The sequence below is a fragment of the Bombus bifarius genome, unplaced genomic scaffold (assembly GCF_011952205.1).
Source record: "Bombus bifarius isolate JDL3187 unplaced genomic scaffold, Bbif_JDL3187 scf7180000007973, whole genome shotgun sequence".
Classification (NCBI taxonomy): domain Eukaryota; kingdom Metazoa; phylum Arthropoda; class Insecta; order Hymenoptera; family Apidae; genus Bombus; species Bombus bifarius.
Genome location: NW_022884359.1, coordinates 2,196,145 through 2,213,377, shown reverse-complemented (window position 1 = coordinate 2,213,377; position 17,233 = coordinate 2,196,145). Strand labels below are relative to the sequence as shown.

Below are 17,233 nucleotides of genomic sequence, written 5' to 3'. Positions count from 1 at the left end.
CCCATCGGACGAAGGGTTCCCGAGGCAGATACGGCCTTTGTCAGGGAGTGCCTTTCCCGAAGCAGAAAAGCGGCAGAAAGAGAATCAGAAGAAGAAGGAAGAAAGAGGGAGAAGAAGAAAGAAAGAGAGAAGGGGCCTGGTGGAATAGTGGGGCCCAGTCGGTCGAAGTCTCACGCCTTCCGTCAGTCCTCAGTCTGACGGGGAGCGTACAAGCGTCAACAGCCTCGCTGTTCAATTCCTACCTTCTCTCCGTGCGCGTTCTACCATCAGAAACCTCGCTGTGGAACACCAATCTCGTATTCCACTTCTGCGTACCCAACACGATCCTCCAGGGGCCATAAACAAGAAATAAATTCGTCGAAGTGGGACCAGTCGTCAAGTGAATGCGACCTCAGCGCCATCTATACGAAACACAGTACAGTAATAGTGTAGAACATCGGAAGTAATCATTGAAAGTTCGACTAATAATATCGGATAAACGAAATCAGGGCATAGGTAGACGTATATCTGGATATTTATCCAAGTTGTGAGTGCCGATGAGACATAGAGGAACGTCAGAGACGACGGCCTGCGTGGCTGACGAGGCCTGTCGACCGCGCCTCTGGATTCCAACGGCGGCGACACACTCAGCGTGCCCGTTCGATCGTCGGTGAGCGTTCCCTTGGTAAAAAGAGTGTGTACTTGTCGGTGGATCGGTACACGTGGAGGTAAGGGGCAACCAGGAGGACGTAGACGCCACTGGTGTACACCGCATACCACAGGAGGACCTGGCTTGAGCGGCTGGTAGAGAAAGGTGGGAGAAAAAGAATTGGTGGGGGGTTGAAAAAGGTTGGTAAGAGTCGGGCCGGGACGCGTTGGTAGAAAGAAAAACGGACTGACACAGAGGAGGAGAAGGCCAGGTAGAAGAGGAGACACGGCCAGGTAGCTAGTTGGTGGGGAAGTCGTCAGAAGGCGGCCATAATGGCCTGACGCGATCTCTCGCGAGCGGCGGCTACAGCTGCTGCGAAATAGCCGAGAGCGGCTCTCTCGTCCACGCACGCGTATTTTGCAACCGGGCTACGTCTTTGGAAAGTGACTGCGTAATCGCGAGTGGAGTGTGTTACCGGGTGGAGTCCTCTGTAACGTTGTTCCGTGTGTACCTTACGGTCGCGTGTGTTCCTTGAATTTTATTCAGTCGAATCGATGGTTACACGGTGTCCGATGATTCGATGGTTCTGAATGGTTGCTGGCTTCTTTACGCGTAGTATGTTTCTGCTCCTCTTCCGAGAGTATTCATCTTGATAGAAGAGGATAATAAGTCAAAACGACGTAGAAGAAACATCGCAAGAATCTTCGGTCTACTGATCAGTGATCACTAGTATTGGATCCGACGGTCTGACCTAACGAATACAAAAATGAGGGGTGCCAATCAGGATACGGCGACGCCGTACTGTCGCTGCAGAGTCCTTTACTTAGGCAGCTCGGTGCCCCATGCGAGTAAGGAAGGTTTGCTAGGGGTGCAAGAACCTTTGAGAGAACTATACCCAGAACAGGGTGCCTTGGGAGCACGTGGACTGGACTCCTGGCTGAGCGTCTGGAGCAACGGCCTGCTGCTGGAGAATGTGGACGAGCACCGCAAGAAGGTCACCAGGTTCTTTCCCATCGAGGCGCTGCACTACTGCGCTGCTGTGAGGCATGTCAAAGGCGGAAGCGGCGACGCCTCGAACACGAGGTTCCTTCCCTTGGACTCTCCCTTCGCTAGAACGCCCAGTGCCAACCATCCGCCGCTTTTCGCCGCGGTTCTGCGACGAACCACGGGTATCAAGGTTCTCGAATGTCACGCATTTATATGCAAGCGCGACATGGCGGCCAACGCCCTGGTCAGGTGTTGCTTTCACGCGTACGCGGACAGTAGCTACGCCAAGGGCCTTGATCCCTCTGCCACGACGACCAACGGAGTCACCAGTGGACATCCTTCGAATAACAGTCTCTACCACACTCTAGGAGGATCCAGTACTACCCTAGATAGTCCACAAGCGACTCGTTTAGACGCTACCTCAACAGACGACCTTAGCTTGTACAATGGAGATGAGAATCATAAGGTCTGGGCCAGAGGTCGAGAAGAGGTGGACGGTTTATATCAGGAACAGGGGACTCTGAGAAGCACCAAGGGATCTAGACCTCGTCAGCTGGTCGCTCCACCTCCTCCACCGCCTCCGCCCCCTCCACCTTCTCAACCTTTGCTCCTCGAAGAATCTTCATCGTCCTCAGTCCGCAGAAAAGCGAACAAGAAGCTCAAGAAGCTCAAAAACCGATCCTCTCACGAAGATCCCTTGCAACAAGCTCACCTTCATCCTCAGTTGCATCAAGGAATATACACTAACGGCCATGGACACCATACTCTGGGTCATCCAGTGAGGCAACAGCACTATCATCCTCATCCTCTGCCACCTAGCAGTCGATCAGTCGCAGGAACTTTGGCCAGACCAGCGCCAGTTTTATTGGTACCAGCCGCAACTTTACCTAGGAAGGCTCACCATCATCCTAAAGGGCTCAGACCGATTCCAGCAGCCGCTCCAATCGTTCCGGTGTACGCTCCATTACCTGTGGTGCCTCCTCCACCCGCTGCAGCCATTTATCCAGCTGGAACTTACGGGACAGCTGGAAATAGGGGCAGAAGACAGCATCTTGAGGCGGATTCTTCGACCCTAGGAGCTTCCAGAAGACTGGCTGCCTCTCACGCGGATCTTACCACCGCAGAGATGAGCAGAGCAGCTGATAGCCCAGAGAACGAGTCGCGTTTTGGAACTGGAATCTATAGAAGAAAGGGCCACTTGAACGAAAGAGCGTTCTCATACAGCATTCGCGCGGAGCATCGTAGCAGAAGTCACGGAAGTTTGGCCTCTCTGGGCTTCAGCGGGCAAAATGGAAACGCGCTGCCCAAAGAAGAGAAGAAGGACAGGGAGATTGCTCAGTTGGTGGCTGGTTTGAACCTGGATGACAGTCCTGAGAGGGTACAGCCGATGCCAGCTAACTCGAGGAGCGGTTACTCGCACCATCAACAACAACTTCAGCCTCTACCTAGGCCACGACCTCGTTAGGAATTTTCCGGATGTCGATTCTTATTGTAATCATGAGAAATAATCGATGAGTCAAGTCTGGAAGTTATACAGTCGGTCCAATATGAAGACAGATGTTGTTCTATTTGGATTTTGGTTGTTGAAGACGCTTTGTTGCTTCATGATAATGTGAAAAAGCTTGTTTGAGACTGGACCGTTTAGTCAGAGACCAGATAACAGTGTGAACAGACCACTTGGACCGATTATCTTTCTGTTTGTTGAATAAGAACGTATGGTGTTGTCCATTGTTTTGGATGGAAAGTGATTTTCATAGGAAATTTGGACTCGTTTTCTGGAGTCTATGGACTGTTAATCGAGGCACTAGTTTATGGGGGAAAAGATTGGTTCGTGGTGTTAGCGTGGAAAATCGCGATGGGTGGTCGAGTGGCCGACTGGTTCAGTTGGCTTTCGTTTCTTAGAAGAACCTTGCCCGAGTAGGAAAATTACGGATAGGCAAAAAGCTGAAGAACACCCGGCCTCATCTTCGTCTCGCTGATTTCTACCTGTGACCTCGATCGTCTTATCTCGAGAGTCGATCACCTTTGTCGAATTCAGGACTTTGATCGTGGGATGCATTGAAAAAACTCGAGCAGAAATTCAATTCGAATAAATTGAGTTTTAAAGTATTTTTGTGAATTTTCAGATGGGGTTTTAACATTTTTATTCTTTTATTTAGAATCTCTTCGGTTTTATTTATATCTTACTTGTTTTCTTCGTAAGTTGTCAACTTTTGCTATTTCTACTTTTTAATTTGGAATTTTATAATTTTTATGTATGTCTCGATTCTCTATATAATTTGAAATTTTTCGTTCTTTAACACTGATTATTTCTGTTGTCGTTTTTCGTTTGACAAAAGGTCCGAGAATTTTTATCGCGGTTGGCGGAAAAGATTGACGACGACGTAATATTTTTGCGCGACCTTCCTGTCGCGAAATGAACAGGCTAATTGGACGAGCTCGAATTATTGTCGTCCAACGAAGATCGTTCTAATGGCTGGAACTCGTTAGACACAGACACGCAACTTTGCAATGTTTCCTTCCAGTTGGCAGAATTACAACTCTGTTTAGGATCCTCCTTCACTAGCAGAAAATTACTCAGGAATCGTTAAAATTTTTCAACAGTCAAAAAGTTGTCTTTTTCCAATATTGCAATCGTTCTTTATTTGACAATTCGTTAATGAATTTATTGAGCACGAATTTTTGAAATTTCTACAAATTAATCATAATATAAAATTTTGTTTAAAGTAATTAGAGGGTTTATTAAGAACCTTTATAAGAATTTTCTCTCTCTTTATCTTTTAAACCTTAGAATTTCTTATACTCGGTTACAATATGAAATTTTGTATGAAACAATTGGAAGATCGTTTTTGTTTAATGAAATGGTCATTTTTCTTTTTATAATTTCTCTATGTATTCGATTGAAATTTCTTTGTTGTATTAATGATGATTACCTCGCTATATTTTGTTATAATCGAGGAATCGTATCAGTGTTTTCCCCTAGAAAAGATTACGCGACGGTTCGAATCTCCGACGCACGAGTTACAGCCGACTTGCTCGTGAGAACGTGAACGTTAATCTTAATTGCATGAGAAAAAGTTATACGGCGAGGGTTTCGAGAGCCTTAAGAAACAGAGAACTTTGCATTTCACCGCCTTTCTTTCGTATAATGCTTCGGGAAAAGAGCGAAATAATTAAGACGCTTAGAAACCATGTTGTAAACTAATATCATTAGTAAAATTTTACAAGTTATAAGTTATCGGTATTAACTTTTCTATATAATAATCAACGTCAATCGTCAAGTTTGACGAGAAATGAAATTTTAAAAATTGTGATTGGATTTTTTAGGGAGACTTTCTAAAGCGTAGAATGCATATAAAATGCGTATAAGATAAAGAAATATTCAAAGTGTAGTATTCGTTATAATATTGATTATAATATTATTAGTTATTAAATTGCTGTGCAAGAATGCTCAAATATAATAGAATTAACTAATTTACAAAAGACAGGATAGAAGCAGATTTTGACTTCCGAAAGATTCTCATTCAACATTTTCTACGCCAAAATCCTTCATCAATAATTTACACGAATCTATCAGAAAGTTAACGCAAACACGAAGAATGAACGATCAACGTTATCGCTTTCACGACAAATCAGGTTTCGTAAACGCGATCAATTGCGAACCGGCCTTGCAGTATTAGCCTCAAATCCTGTTACGACCGCTAATTACTCAGATCTATGAAATATCCCACGCAACACATGATAATTACGATCGTTTGCATGGTGTTCGCTTCTTTATCTTTTTATTTGACCCGCAACACGATGAGAAAAATGAGAGGAGATTGTAGGGGCGCCAACATTAACATGAGGGGGATTTGCATCGCATTCCTTTGACGTACGGCCTCGTTTTTCCATGAGAAAACACAACGATAATGAACGACTGTTTAATAACCACGGAGACATCGAGATTGCTTAAGTCTAATAGTTCGACGCGATTTCGCGCTTATGAGAACGAAATCTGGGAAATCCCACATGCAATCTCGAACACTGTGCAACAGTATCACCAGCTTACGAAGCTGGCAAACACGTTCCAGACAATTAACCTAACGATCGTAATTAGAACGCGGTTTAATGGCGAGGAAAATTTCGCGAGACCTCTGATTCTCCACGTTCTAATAAAAAATTGAGAGATCATTTTGATCTCTGCGCCTTTTTGTTGAAAATATTTGACATTAGAAAATTTACACAGATTGATCCGATTTTTGTCCTTGGCGATAATTTGAAAAATGATATCATTTCCTCCTTCTATTTCGAGATTAAATCGATGAAATTTTCGTACTTTGAGAGAAATATTAAAAATTAGAAGAGCGAGCCGAATAGGTTGGATTCTCATTTTTCAATATAATAATTATCAACAATTTGGCGATAATAAATATCAAATTATTTGAGAAATATCATCATTTCCTACTTTATTTGGAGGCTATATTATTGTTAATTTAAAAGGAAGATAGGTATTGTTTTAAAAGGATGATAGAAGTACAATATTTTCGGAAATAAATGAATACAGCGAACAATACATCCATAAATAATGAAATAAAAATGTTTAGTAATGGTTGTTTTAACAAAATGATCAACATACTTGGATTAATAAGTGGAAAATATTGAAAGATTATTTTTTAATTGAGATAAATTCTTCGTCCGTCGAAAAAATTACGTGGAGGGATTAGAAACTTAATTAACAGCATCGATGAAAGGGAAAAAGGGTCTGAATTAATTACCTGAAATTTTACTATTCAATTCAGAGACGCGTGTTTGCTCAAGCATCGAGCATGCCTGTTTCGAAACTGGTTACAGATACCTCGTATGCTCGGATGAATACACATTCCTATCGTCGCGTATGCATATACAATTAGGCTCAATTATTATCGATTCGTGGCCGACGCGAGTCTGCTACGCTTGCCGCGACATATTTCGTTATTCAACGTGGTTTTCCTCTCTGGCTTTCTCGTCTGTGCACTTTGAAGAAATATGTACTTTACCTCGATGAAAATGAAAAATACCTTTACTCATCGAGTCATCTGTCTTGTTTGACTTTGAGAATATTTTAAAGTTATTTTTATAGATTTATTAAGCCATCGAATATGTACTTATGAACATTATTTAAATATTTAAAAAACCAATGCATTTGAAGCTTTAGCTTAAGAATAAAAGAATAAAATCCATGATCATGAGACTGAGAGGGACTTTTCGTTAAGTAAAATAATGTCAGTGAGTTATATTTAATTATATCAGCAAATAACATGAATAATTTCATCAGTAAATGTGCATTTTCTTGAAAAACTTACTTCCATCGATCTTATTAAATCAAGACTCGAGCACTATTGTAGTTTCTTCAGTTTATAAACGTTTCATAATCTCTCGGGAGGAGCAAATCTTCTTTTAACTCCTTGTTTTATTATTAAAAGACGTCAATCGCCTGTCTGTGGCTGGAAGGAAAACAAAATCGGAAAGATTACAACGTCTACGATTCTCGACGTTCCTTTCTTGCTAGTCGAGATTGCGCAGCGATCTTCTGACAGGACGTGAAAAAGGACCTAAAAAGATTAAAGGCATAAACGTGGTTAATGATCGGCAGACGAACGTATGCAAATGAATGGGTATCGCGCAGCATTGCCTGGAAGCGTTGCTTTTTACTGCTCGCGCTTCATCGATCGCATTGATCGACTCGGTGAAAAGTGTCGCTTCGGTTTCGCAACGAGTTTCTCCGTTCTCGCGACACGTAACTCGCGACGATTGCAATAAGAGGGAGAGAAAAAAAGAAAAAGACTGGAGAAAAAAAGAATGAATTGCGTGGTAATTTCAAGGTATCGCGAGTGCAATGGACCGAATTATGCCGCTGAATATATTATTCATAGATAGGAAAATCCCACGTGCGTTGCATGATTTCGTTTAGCAAGGTCGTAGATACATTTTCGATGGAAGAATTGAAAGGAGAATTCAAAACAATCCTTCGTGGAGTAAGATACATAAAATATAGCAAAATTTTCAAGAATTAGAGAAATTGTGCATCGAAACGAAGTAATTTGCAAAAATTGCTGGAGTTTGCAAAATGATGTTAATAAATATATGAGACTGAGTAAAGAATCTTTTTCATAATAAAATATAAAATTCACAAGAATTGTCCATACAAACGAAGAAATCGCTAAAAATCAGAAAAATTCACAAGTTTTTCATAAGAACCACGTTCAGAGTTGATTTTTCCAAAAGATATATTCACGATCAACTATTTCGTCTATTCTTGCCTCCACGATGTAGTTATGGGTTTAACAAACGGAAACGAGTACGTGGACAGACCACGTAATCGCTTTTCGTAACCACATTCGGTGGTCGAAGGAGTTTATGAAACACTGACGACCCACTGACACTTATCAGGCAACAAACTGAAGTCTCTATCTTGCGACACGACGAAAATTCCTTTCACTGTTCGCAAATTGATTGTTCTCGAGTGGACCGTTCTTCAATTCTGATGGCGTCACTATCTCAAACGAATCTAAATACAGTCTCGTCATAGCAATCAAAGTGTTTCGAAAATTTCTGTTGAAGAAATTTCAACGTTAATTCGATTTTATGCAAACGATCTTCCAACTGTTCTGTTCGTTATAGTACTAAAAATGATTTGCTAAATTGGCCACTAAAAGTTAGAAACAACTGGAAAAATACACAGAAGAAATTTCAATTTCAGTTGCATTTTATGTCAAGGATCTTCCAATTGTTCCATTCGTTATAGTAATAAAAAGAAGATTTGTCAAATTGGTTATCCAATTTTCCACGCTAAAATCACAAATTCTTCCCTTCGACAGCGAATTGTTAACTGTGCACGCAAGTTTTTATTCTGTAAAAATTCGATAAACAACGACAGCTTTAGCAAAGCGTTAGCGAAGCGTTAGCCAGCATGGGAATCAGTGCCAAACGCCATAAATTGTCCGACTTTGCAAAATTGTATCGCGACTGTTTTTGCTCCTTTCAGAATGTCACGTTTAATTCCTTCGCTGTGCTGAATTTAACAGAAAGAAGTGTCCTGTTCCTTCAAACTTAATGGGGATGACACGCGAGTTTTCGTGAATTCGCCTAGTCATTAAGGTTATCAGGCTGGAACGGAAGTTTCGCTCGTTTGTTCCTCGAGGTTGACAAAAATTAGTTTTAGTAGCCTTTTTAACACGTTGTCTACCACGATCAACACCTACGTTACTATATCTTTTTAGTATGTTTAAAAGAATATAAATTTCATGTACTAAAAAAATTATTAACAATATGAATGACTTAGGTAACATTGTTAGAAAAAGGTGCGCAAATGTGATATAATATTTTGTAAAAATCGAATACTACACGATGCAGTATATTTCAATGTATTGCGAATCCCAGTGCAAAATAGTAAATAAAAGTGTATGTAAAATTCGCGTGGCAGTCAACGTGTTAATTACCAGGTGGTACCATAAGTAATCTCTGGACAGCGGATTTTTATGCATTTGTAGGAAATTTGAAAATGCAAAATGGTAGAGAATACACATAATATAAAATATCCGAAGTAGATAGCGCTTTCTACGATACTTGGTAGGTAAGACAATTTTCTACCAAAGTTCTACTTTTTTAAATATATATTCACATATATATTCATAACATATTTATATTCTCGAAAATATGAATTTGCATAAAAATCCGCGATCTAGTAATCTTACTTTTTATTTTGCGTCTTGATGCGTAAGATAAAATGAAATAATACGTAGACTGCGGATTTTTACGCGATTGTGGTATATTTGAAAATGCAAAATTACACGGAATACACACAATATGTGCAGTAATACAGAGAATATCCGAAGTATAGCACTCATTATGATATTTTAACAGGAAAAGAAAATTTCCGCTTAGGTTCCATTCTCCCAGTTGCGATCAGAAAAATTTTAGATTTGCATAAATATCCGCCGACTAATAATAAGTAGTATGAAGATTTATATCGATGCTAATACAACGCGCAACCATTGAAAATACTTTACGATATAGTAAAAACCAATATTACATAAAATGAAAGTTATATTTTTCATTCCTGTTAACTTTAATACATTTATTTTATTCTAAAGTAAAATCTACTCGAAAATAAAATGAAAGTATTGAAAGGGATACTAAAAATACTTTGTCCGCTTTTCGTCGAGATTATCGAATTTGTTATTCGTAAATTTAGCTTCACAGCGAAAGGATCGAACGAAATCTCGAAAGGGCGATACACGGCTGCCTTCGACGTTCTTAATCGCGATCGAGGACAAGGTTAACAGTTCCGTAACAGAGATCAGCCCGGTGTCATAAAAGAAGAAGAAAGAATCGATCTTCGAGAGTTGCAAGTCGAGCAGGAGGTGTGCAACTGGAACTTATTTATTTAATCGTATGTGCCAGATGATTGTATAGGAAGTTTCAACCAGTGGAGTGTTTTCAACTCGACGATAATTATTGTACTCGAAACAAACCCTTCGATCGAACAGAATCGTATAAATCGTGGCAAATATTTGCAGAGCAAAGTTTTCTTATATTCCTTCCTCGATGAAATTCAACCTTCGATAATAATTGCATTGCAGATAACAAAAAGATATCGTGTTTTACTCTGCGAATAATTGTACATTTCTGTTGAAGGGTGAAACGAATCGTTCACGGTCGATGGTAGTTACAGTTTCTTAGGATTTTCTCGCCGGAATTATTGTTATTAACTCTTCGTTTGACGAATAAAATCAACACTAACCATTAAAGAGTAAAGCAAAAGAGAAAGAGGTGAAAAGAAATTAACAGATCAAGGGAGAAATGGGCTGCTCAAACGGAGAGTTAAACGAAAAGCGGAGATTGGGCCATTCAGAAGTCAAATTTATCGAAGTCTCATTTTTTAGAATCTTTTTATTTTACTTCAATAATAATAATAATAATAATAATAATAGTAAGCAAATTATTGTTAATCGTTGTTTACTAGAATATTATCATTTTACGTCGTTTAATTTTTGAAAAAATACAAAATAGATGTGGATGGAGTTGATAAGTTTGGTTTCTGTGTGACTCAGTTGCGCGAGATCATGACGAAGCGCAAACGATTATTTATTTATCGTGGTCTGTGCTTGTTTCGCGGACGTGTACCGTAATGAAAATGTATTTATCACACGGCGAACGCGATGGAGTCTTCTCGCATCTGTTTTCTGGTAGCTTCGTGTTGCCCTGCATAATGCAAACTTCTCTCGTGACACGCTTATGTCTACATCCATCCTCTTACGTAAGCCTTTTAAAGATCACCGATTCGAACATGCAGAGTGCTATTTTCTTGTGCACGAAATATTCAATAAAAGTCGAGTTTCCCTTTCAACTATTTATCTTGTATTTTTTTTTGGAATATTTGTGTAGTTTAAAATTAAAAAGAACATTAACTCAGGTATTCCTTTATTCTTAAGATAATGTAATTTTTGTTTCTATTGAGATCTAAATTGATATGAGGTATAAAAATTAAAGTTTCGCTGTTATTAATTAAAGTTTATCGGTGTTAGCCACTTTTTTTAAGAAAATAACTATCGCTCCGAAAGAATGTCGTTGGAAATCATAAGATGAAATAATTTTATCTTCGTCATTTTGGAAGATCGACCGGCATATCTGATTTAATTCGATTCAATTTTCTTGTGTTCCGGATTTTTTATTTTTTGTTCCATATTTGGTTTCTATAGGGTGCGCAAAAGTGTCGTGATAAATTTTGTAAATCGGATAGTAAGCATTCTGCATGGGACGAGTATGATTCAAGAAGAAGAAGAAGAGAGCGAAGACGTTTCTTCTAAAAATGGCGCACATGAAGTACCAGAAGCGGAGATCCGTCCTATCCTCTTGAATTACTTGTGAACATATTATGTATATTGTTACGTGTCGATTGCCATGCAAGATTAATTAATAATAAACTAACAATGCAACTAAACATCGGGCAGCAGAATTTTAATTTCCGATTTGGGAAAATTGTTCTTAAAACAAATGAAACACTGAATATATTATAAAAAATAGTATAAAAGAAGTGTATTATAAAAAAGAAAGCTTCTATTACCTAAAACAGAAATATTGCTAATGGAAAAAGAAGAGAAATGCAACTCTAGATGTGGATCATCTTACGAACCATTCAGAAGCCACATTGATCAATTCCATAAATCGAAGAGTGCAGAAAAGCGATGATATTGCAAAACATCGCTTTTTTCCATTCACCTTACAATTTACTATTATTTATATGACATCTTTTTACAATAGGCAAACTTAAGTGATTTGTTCCTTGAGAATTAAAGATTAGATACTAGAATCGTATGCCGATATGATGAAATTAAAAAAATTAATAAAAAATGGAATTACGATCAATTTGAAGTCACTTCTAAGAGGTTCATTGATATTTAATACTTTACAACGCTAGACTGCGGATTTTTGTGTATTTAGAGGAAATTTGAACTTTGCACATACTATGAAAAAATACACGAAGTATACAAAGTAAAGTACTTATTATCATTTGAGTAGATAAAACAAATTTCTATCTAATCTTCATTTTTTATCTATATTCATAAGAATATAAAATTGCATAAACATCCGCAAGTCTATTAACAACAATTGTATCGTTATGTAAGTATAAATAACTTTATGACAAATAGTACAGCTTTAGTTTTCCTGGTGAGATACACAGAATTCGATAGATGTCAACATAGAAAGCAGCCTTAATAAAATAAGCAATAAATAACGTAATACTTGAGTGGTGCTATGTGCTATGTGCTATTTTCAGTCGATAGCGATAATTAGTCACATGTGTAGACTTTCGTAATTGACTATACGCTGGTCTCTTCACACTCACACATTCGTCGACCACATTCCATTCTCGCGTGCAATTTTCAGGGTTAACCACAGCCGACGATACGCCAGTTTCGCGATCGCGGTAAACGTCCCTGGAATGCAAATCGCCTTGATTGGCAGCCTAAGTGGAACGCTTCTTTCCTTCTTTATTTCTCCTCGACGGTTTTGAAAACGAGTCTCGTTGAACTCTTCTATCGCGAATCCTTCATTGGTAGACCTACGTTAGACGTGTTGTATTTCCAATCCAACGTGTCGAGAATTTTAATGAAATTTCCTTGGATCTCCTTTATTGGCTCGTTTCCTTGTTTTCATCGACTTGTTCGCTTCGCTGGGATTTCTTTGGAAATCTCCATCATGACTGACTGTAGATTAAGTTTTTTAATAATTGAAAATTGATTTCAAGAATGTTAGCTTCTAAATCGTCCATTCGAAGATTCAGATATTCGCGATTAATACTTCGTCGTAGTAAATTAGAAATTAATCATTAGAGATTAGTTGCGAAACGTTTGACTTCAAAACGAAAGTTTTGGAGGTCTGAAAGTTCTCGATTAATAATTAATTACAGAAGATTAATCTCGAAGCGTAACAATGATTTTCCCGATATTTCTTATTTTTTATTTGCGCCACTTTTAAGATCATAATAAACAGGATTGCCATTAACTCGTCTCCAATAAACGGAACTAACAAGTCTCCTAATCACGAAGAAACGTGTCTCGTTGCACATGATCACTGCCAATCGTCACGTTTAATCTGCAAAAACAGCATCACGGTTGATCAGTCTTAAAATTCTCGTGATACATAGATTACGGGGATCGAGGTGATGACACCAGCTGTTTAGACGTGCCAACCTTACGACAGGTCGAGTGCATCCAACCGATTCGCGTTTCTACAGCTAATTATCGTATATTACGTGTTCGTATGCCACTTTTTTTCCTCAGCGCTATGAAAGTCTCGGAACATCCATCTAAATTACGATTGAAATTACACTGATACTTGGACGAGCTTCTAGAATAGTCCTCGATGATGATAGACGATTACTTTGAACGATGACAAGATATAAAGAATATAAAAAGACAACCTTGGATTATGAACGCGCGAGAATCGACCTTCGTTGTGCATCTGCACCTGACGTAACTCAGAAAATCCGTGTCCCATCTTTTAATCCGTTTTCCTTCTTTGAAATCATTGATATCGCTATTTTTAGTTTTATCTTTAAAACTTGGACCCTCTTGCATGATTTATCATCTAGTAACTAATAGACTACGGATTTTCATGCAATTATGAGATATTTGAAGGTACAAAGATTACTTTATATGTATTAGTTATTTTCTTAAATTTAAGACATAGATTGTACGATAGTTGAAGATAATTAATTTTGTTCGAAGAAAAATTATAAAAGAAAATTATTCTCAAGGAGGATACATTTTGCTTTGTTTTTTTATAAAATCCTTCTTGTTCAAAGGATTTTTCAATTTTAAATAAATTGATTTTTCCCAACAACTATACCGTATCAACGTGGGAGTGAACGGTATAACAGTACTTACTAAAACAATGGTAACACAAGCAGTCCCGTTACAGATTGAAATTTACAAACAAGAGTTACCGAGCACTGCGAATAATTCATAAATTATAATATGATGGCGATTTACGCAAACTGTCGGTAACCAAATCGTGGGAAAGATTCGGAAGAATAAAGATCCACCCCCACCGCCAATAGAAACTTCTCCAAAATTTGTGCATACATGTTATTCATAATAATTACATTTTCTAAATAACTAAATTTTCGGCATACCATTATCTAAGTAATCGAAGATTCTTTTAAAGAATTTCACGAACGTTCAGAGACTTTTTCGTGGATTTTCCTCTAGAAAACTTCCACATTGATTATGAAATAATTATTTTCAGGATTTAGATTTTTTAAATACAATTTTCGATAAAGTACTATCTACAACTTCAGAGAATTCTTAGCATATCTTCTCTCGAAAAACTTTCAGATTCTTTTCAAAACTATTTTTCCAAGGATTTTCCGCAATGAAAGTATTCAACTACAATCGTAATTACAATCGAAGGACGAATACGCATAATTTTCTAAGACATGATTACCAGATAAGAAACGCGTCCTCGTTTAAAAAACACGAGAGAAGGGGTGAAAATGTAGAATCGAAAGATCTCACATGCGTAACTGTGATTTTCACATTGAAGGTAATCATCGATTGGAATGTGCCATCGAGAAAATTACTCGTTCCATTCGAAATACATGATTTTAGTTTTTACCAAAAAAGTTTGATCGAGCAGTTTTCATAAATTTTACGATAATTGGAGAAAATTAATTTTAATTGAAGAAAAATTAAAAAAATATTATTTTTCTCTTTTTACGATATTTTGTTCCTAGAATTTTTAATCTTTCACAATTAGAGAGTGAGCAAGATTAGCAAGAATCATCAAAGAGAAATCTTAGTGTCAAGAAAATTCAACAACAATTCAATGATAGAACAAGTGCATGTATACTGCTGTATTTATTGAAAAGCTCTCATAAATTATTTTTTATTCACTACTTTAAATTATAAGACAGATACGAAGCAACTGAAATAACAGATCTGTAGCAAAATGTCTAGAAGATAAAAGCAAAAGAGATAAACATTCGATTTGTACGAGACATCAGAAAGTGTTTGAAATAGTTACGTTCGACAATGTACGCAATGCGTAGAGAGAAAAATGATCTTTGTTAAGTTTCCATGTAATTTCGCCGTGAGAACATCAATAGCCTGCAATACAGTTAGAAGGTAACGCGACAATTTTACAGTTACATATACGTGCACGCACAAGCGTATACACTTTTAGGTAGAAACAAGGTCAGCAACGAAACGACACGGTCATTCGTGAAATTCCGTGCATCAGTTATCGATCGATATCTAATTACTCATAAAATTTATTTTTCTAACGGGACTATGTAATTGAGGCGATTTGCGAATCGAACGCTGCACCGTTACCATATTTCAGTGAAAATTTTTTCGTAGTATAACGACTTTGTTATCTGCATCTTCGATCTTTTGACGAGCAAGAGTATTGGTACTTTAGAGATACAGCGATATTTGCAAGAAACGATGCTAATGTAAATATTTTCTGAGAAATTCCAAAAATGGTAAAAAATTCAGGAAAATTATTGTATTGAAATAGAAAATAAAAAAGAGATATTTCAAAAGGTTTATAATAATATAATAATATTCATTTAATAAGGATATGGTGATGATTACCTCGAAAACCCTACATTATCACGATTAAGATTGAAAATGCAAATTATTACGAAATGGAAAGTGTAATAATTACTATTTTAATTATTTCTTTTTTGGAATCTAGATTATGATCGAATTATTTTTACAAATTCAAATGACCATTCGATTCTTTTAAAAATCTCAGTTATGCTAATTATTTCTAAGAACGCAAGAATTTCGGCAAGTGAAGGATTTTTAATTTCTAAAGAAAGGCAAGACCAAACTATATTCGGGTACTTCAGTTCGCACGAGAGATTTTCCTCTACAAATGTGGCAGATGAAAGATTAAAAGAGGCCTCCAAAGCAAATTACACTTTCAATCGTCTAGGTCACCGAATCCGAAAGAAACACGAAGGTTAAAAGACGAGGTACGATAAATTCCAGTATTACCTCCAATTGTCCACGCGTTTCTCAGTCGTTGACAATCGCGCGTTCCTTTTCGTACGAAGCAGACTGTGTAATTGCATCACGCATGCTCGCGACTGGATCAAGAGGAAACAAGCGGAGAACAGCACAAAGGAAACTTTTAAAAGAGGTCTGCATTATAAACGGGGAACTTGTAAGTGGATAATGTATCCGGTTTTGAATAGGAATGAGAAAGAAACGACCGATGCATGACGCGAATTAAATTAATTAGATTAAAGTTGATAATGGGGATTTTAGTTTTGTTTTAAGAAAGAAACGACAAAGGGCTTATTGTAGAACAACTTACTAAGTAATAATGTCAGTCAATTGATAAATTGTCAATTGCAGATTGTAAACTTATCTTTTCTAATTTTATAGCTTTATGTCAAATATAATAATCGAATGATCAAAAAGTATGATGAATCGCTTGATAGCTTATCATAAGGAAACATCAAATTTCAACCTGGTATGTCAAAAAAAAATTCAGATTGTTCATATTTATACTATTTTTCTTATTTAATGATATGTAAATGTCTTAACAAAATTCTGGAATATGTTACAGAATATTTGTAGATCCTTTTGCCGCGAATCCTAGACGCAAGAAATGAGAAACGCTAAAAAATGTAAATTTCGTGCTAGGATTTACATATCGGCGTAACTATTGTCCTCAATATTTTTGTTCAAGGCATTGATTGCAATATTAGTACAATAAATACAATCGACAACACCAATGAATGCAATAAATATTGTCGTGTTCGCTATATTAGGAAATATATGTCCGACATCAAATGGCATTAAGGACTAACGGTCAGCCATTTTCTTCCAGGAATTCCAATTGTATTTCGCTCCACTTTTGCAGAAGGATATAATTGAAGAGCGATTATCACTGAAACATAGTTTCAGCGTCCATTTGTCGCCTTCAGAAGGAGATAATAGAACCAATTATGAAACCAATGTGAAAATATGATTGAATGGTATAATTGCCGAACAAATAGCAGTGCTAGAGATAATTTTCGAAGATCAAAGGACACTTATAAACTTTGATAATTGTGCAAAAATCTGCAATAACCAG

General features: G+C 37.5%; 2 protein-coding genes across 2 annotated transcripts; both read left to right on the top strand.

Annotated features, from left to right (window-relative positions):
• The first annotated feature begins 205 nt into the window (after nucleotides 1-205).
• Nucleotides 206-11,579, top strand: LOC117216154. Its single transcript, XM_033462688.1, has one exon. It carries the CDS (start codon nucleotides 1,395-1,397, stop codon nucleotides 3,078-3,080), a length of 1,686 nt encoding a protein of 561 aa, XP_033318579.1. The 5' UTR covers nucleotides 206-1,394; the 3' UTR covers nucleotides 3,081-11,579.
• A 2,750-nt stretch (nucleotides 11,580-14,329) lies between these two features.
• LOC117216722 lies at nucleotides 14,330-17,197 on the top strand. Its single transcript, XM_033463676.1, has 4 exons — nucleotides 14,330-14,778; nucleotides 15,080-15,176; nucleotides 16,085-16,291; nucleotides 16,988-17,197. The coding sequence occupies exons 1-4, from the start codon at nucleotides 14,516-14,518 to the stop codon at nucleotides 17,126-17,128; spliced, it is 708 nt and encodes a 235-aa protein (XP_033319567.1). The 5' UTR covers nucleotides 14,330-14,515; the 3' UTR covers nucleotides 17,129-17,197.
• The last annotated feature ends 36 nt before the right edge of the window (nucleotides 17,198-17,233 follow it).

What these genes read in the sequence shown, in the direction of transcription:
- LOC117216722 (XM_033463676.1), top strand. Translation starts at nt 14,516, where the DNA reads ATGAAAGTATTCAACTACAATCGTAATTACAATCGAAGGACGAATACG. An exon ending in AAATAGTTACGTTCGACAAT is followed by an intron (nt 15,177 to 16,084) that starts GTACGCAATGCG and finishes TCAATCGTCTAG; the next exon opens with GTCACCGAATCCGAAAGAAA. An exon ending in AAAGGAAACTTTTAAAAGAG is followed by an intron (nt 16,292 to 16,987) that starts GTCTGCATTATA and finishes ATTTTCTTCCAG; the next exon opens with GAATTCCAATTGTATTTCGC.
- LOC117216154 (XM_033462688.1), top strand. Translation starts at nt 1,395, where the DNA reads ATGAGGGGTGCCAATCAGGATACGGCGACGCCGTACTGTCGCTGCAGA.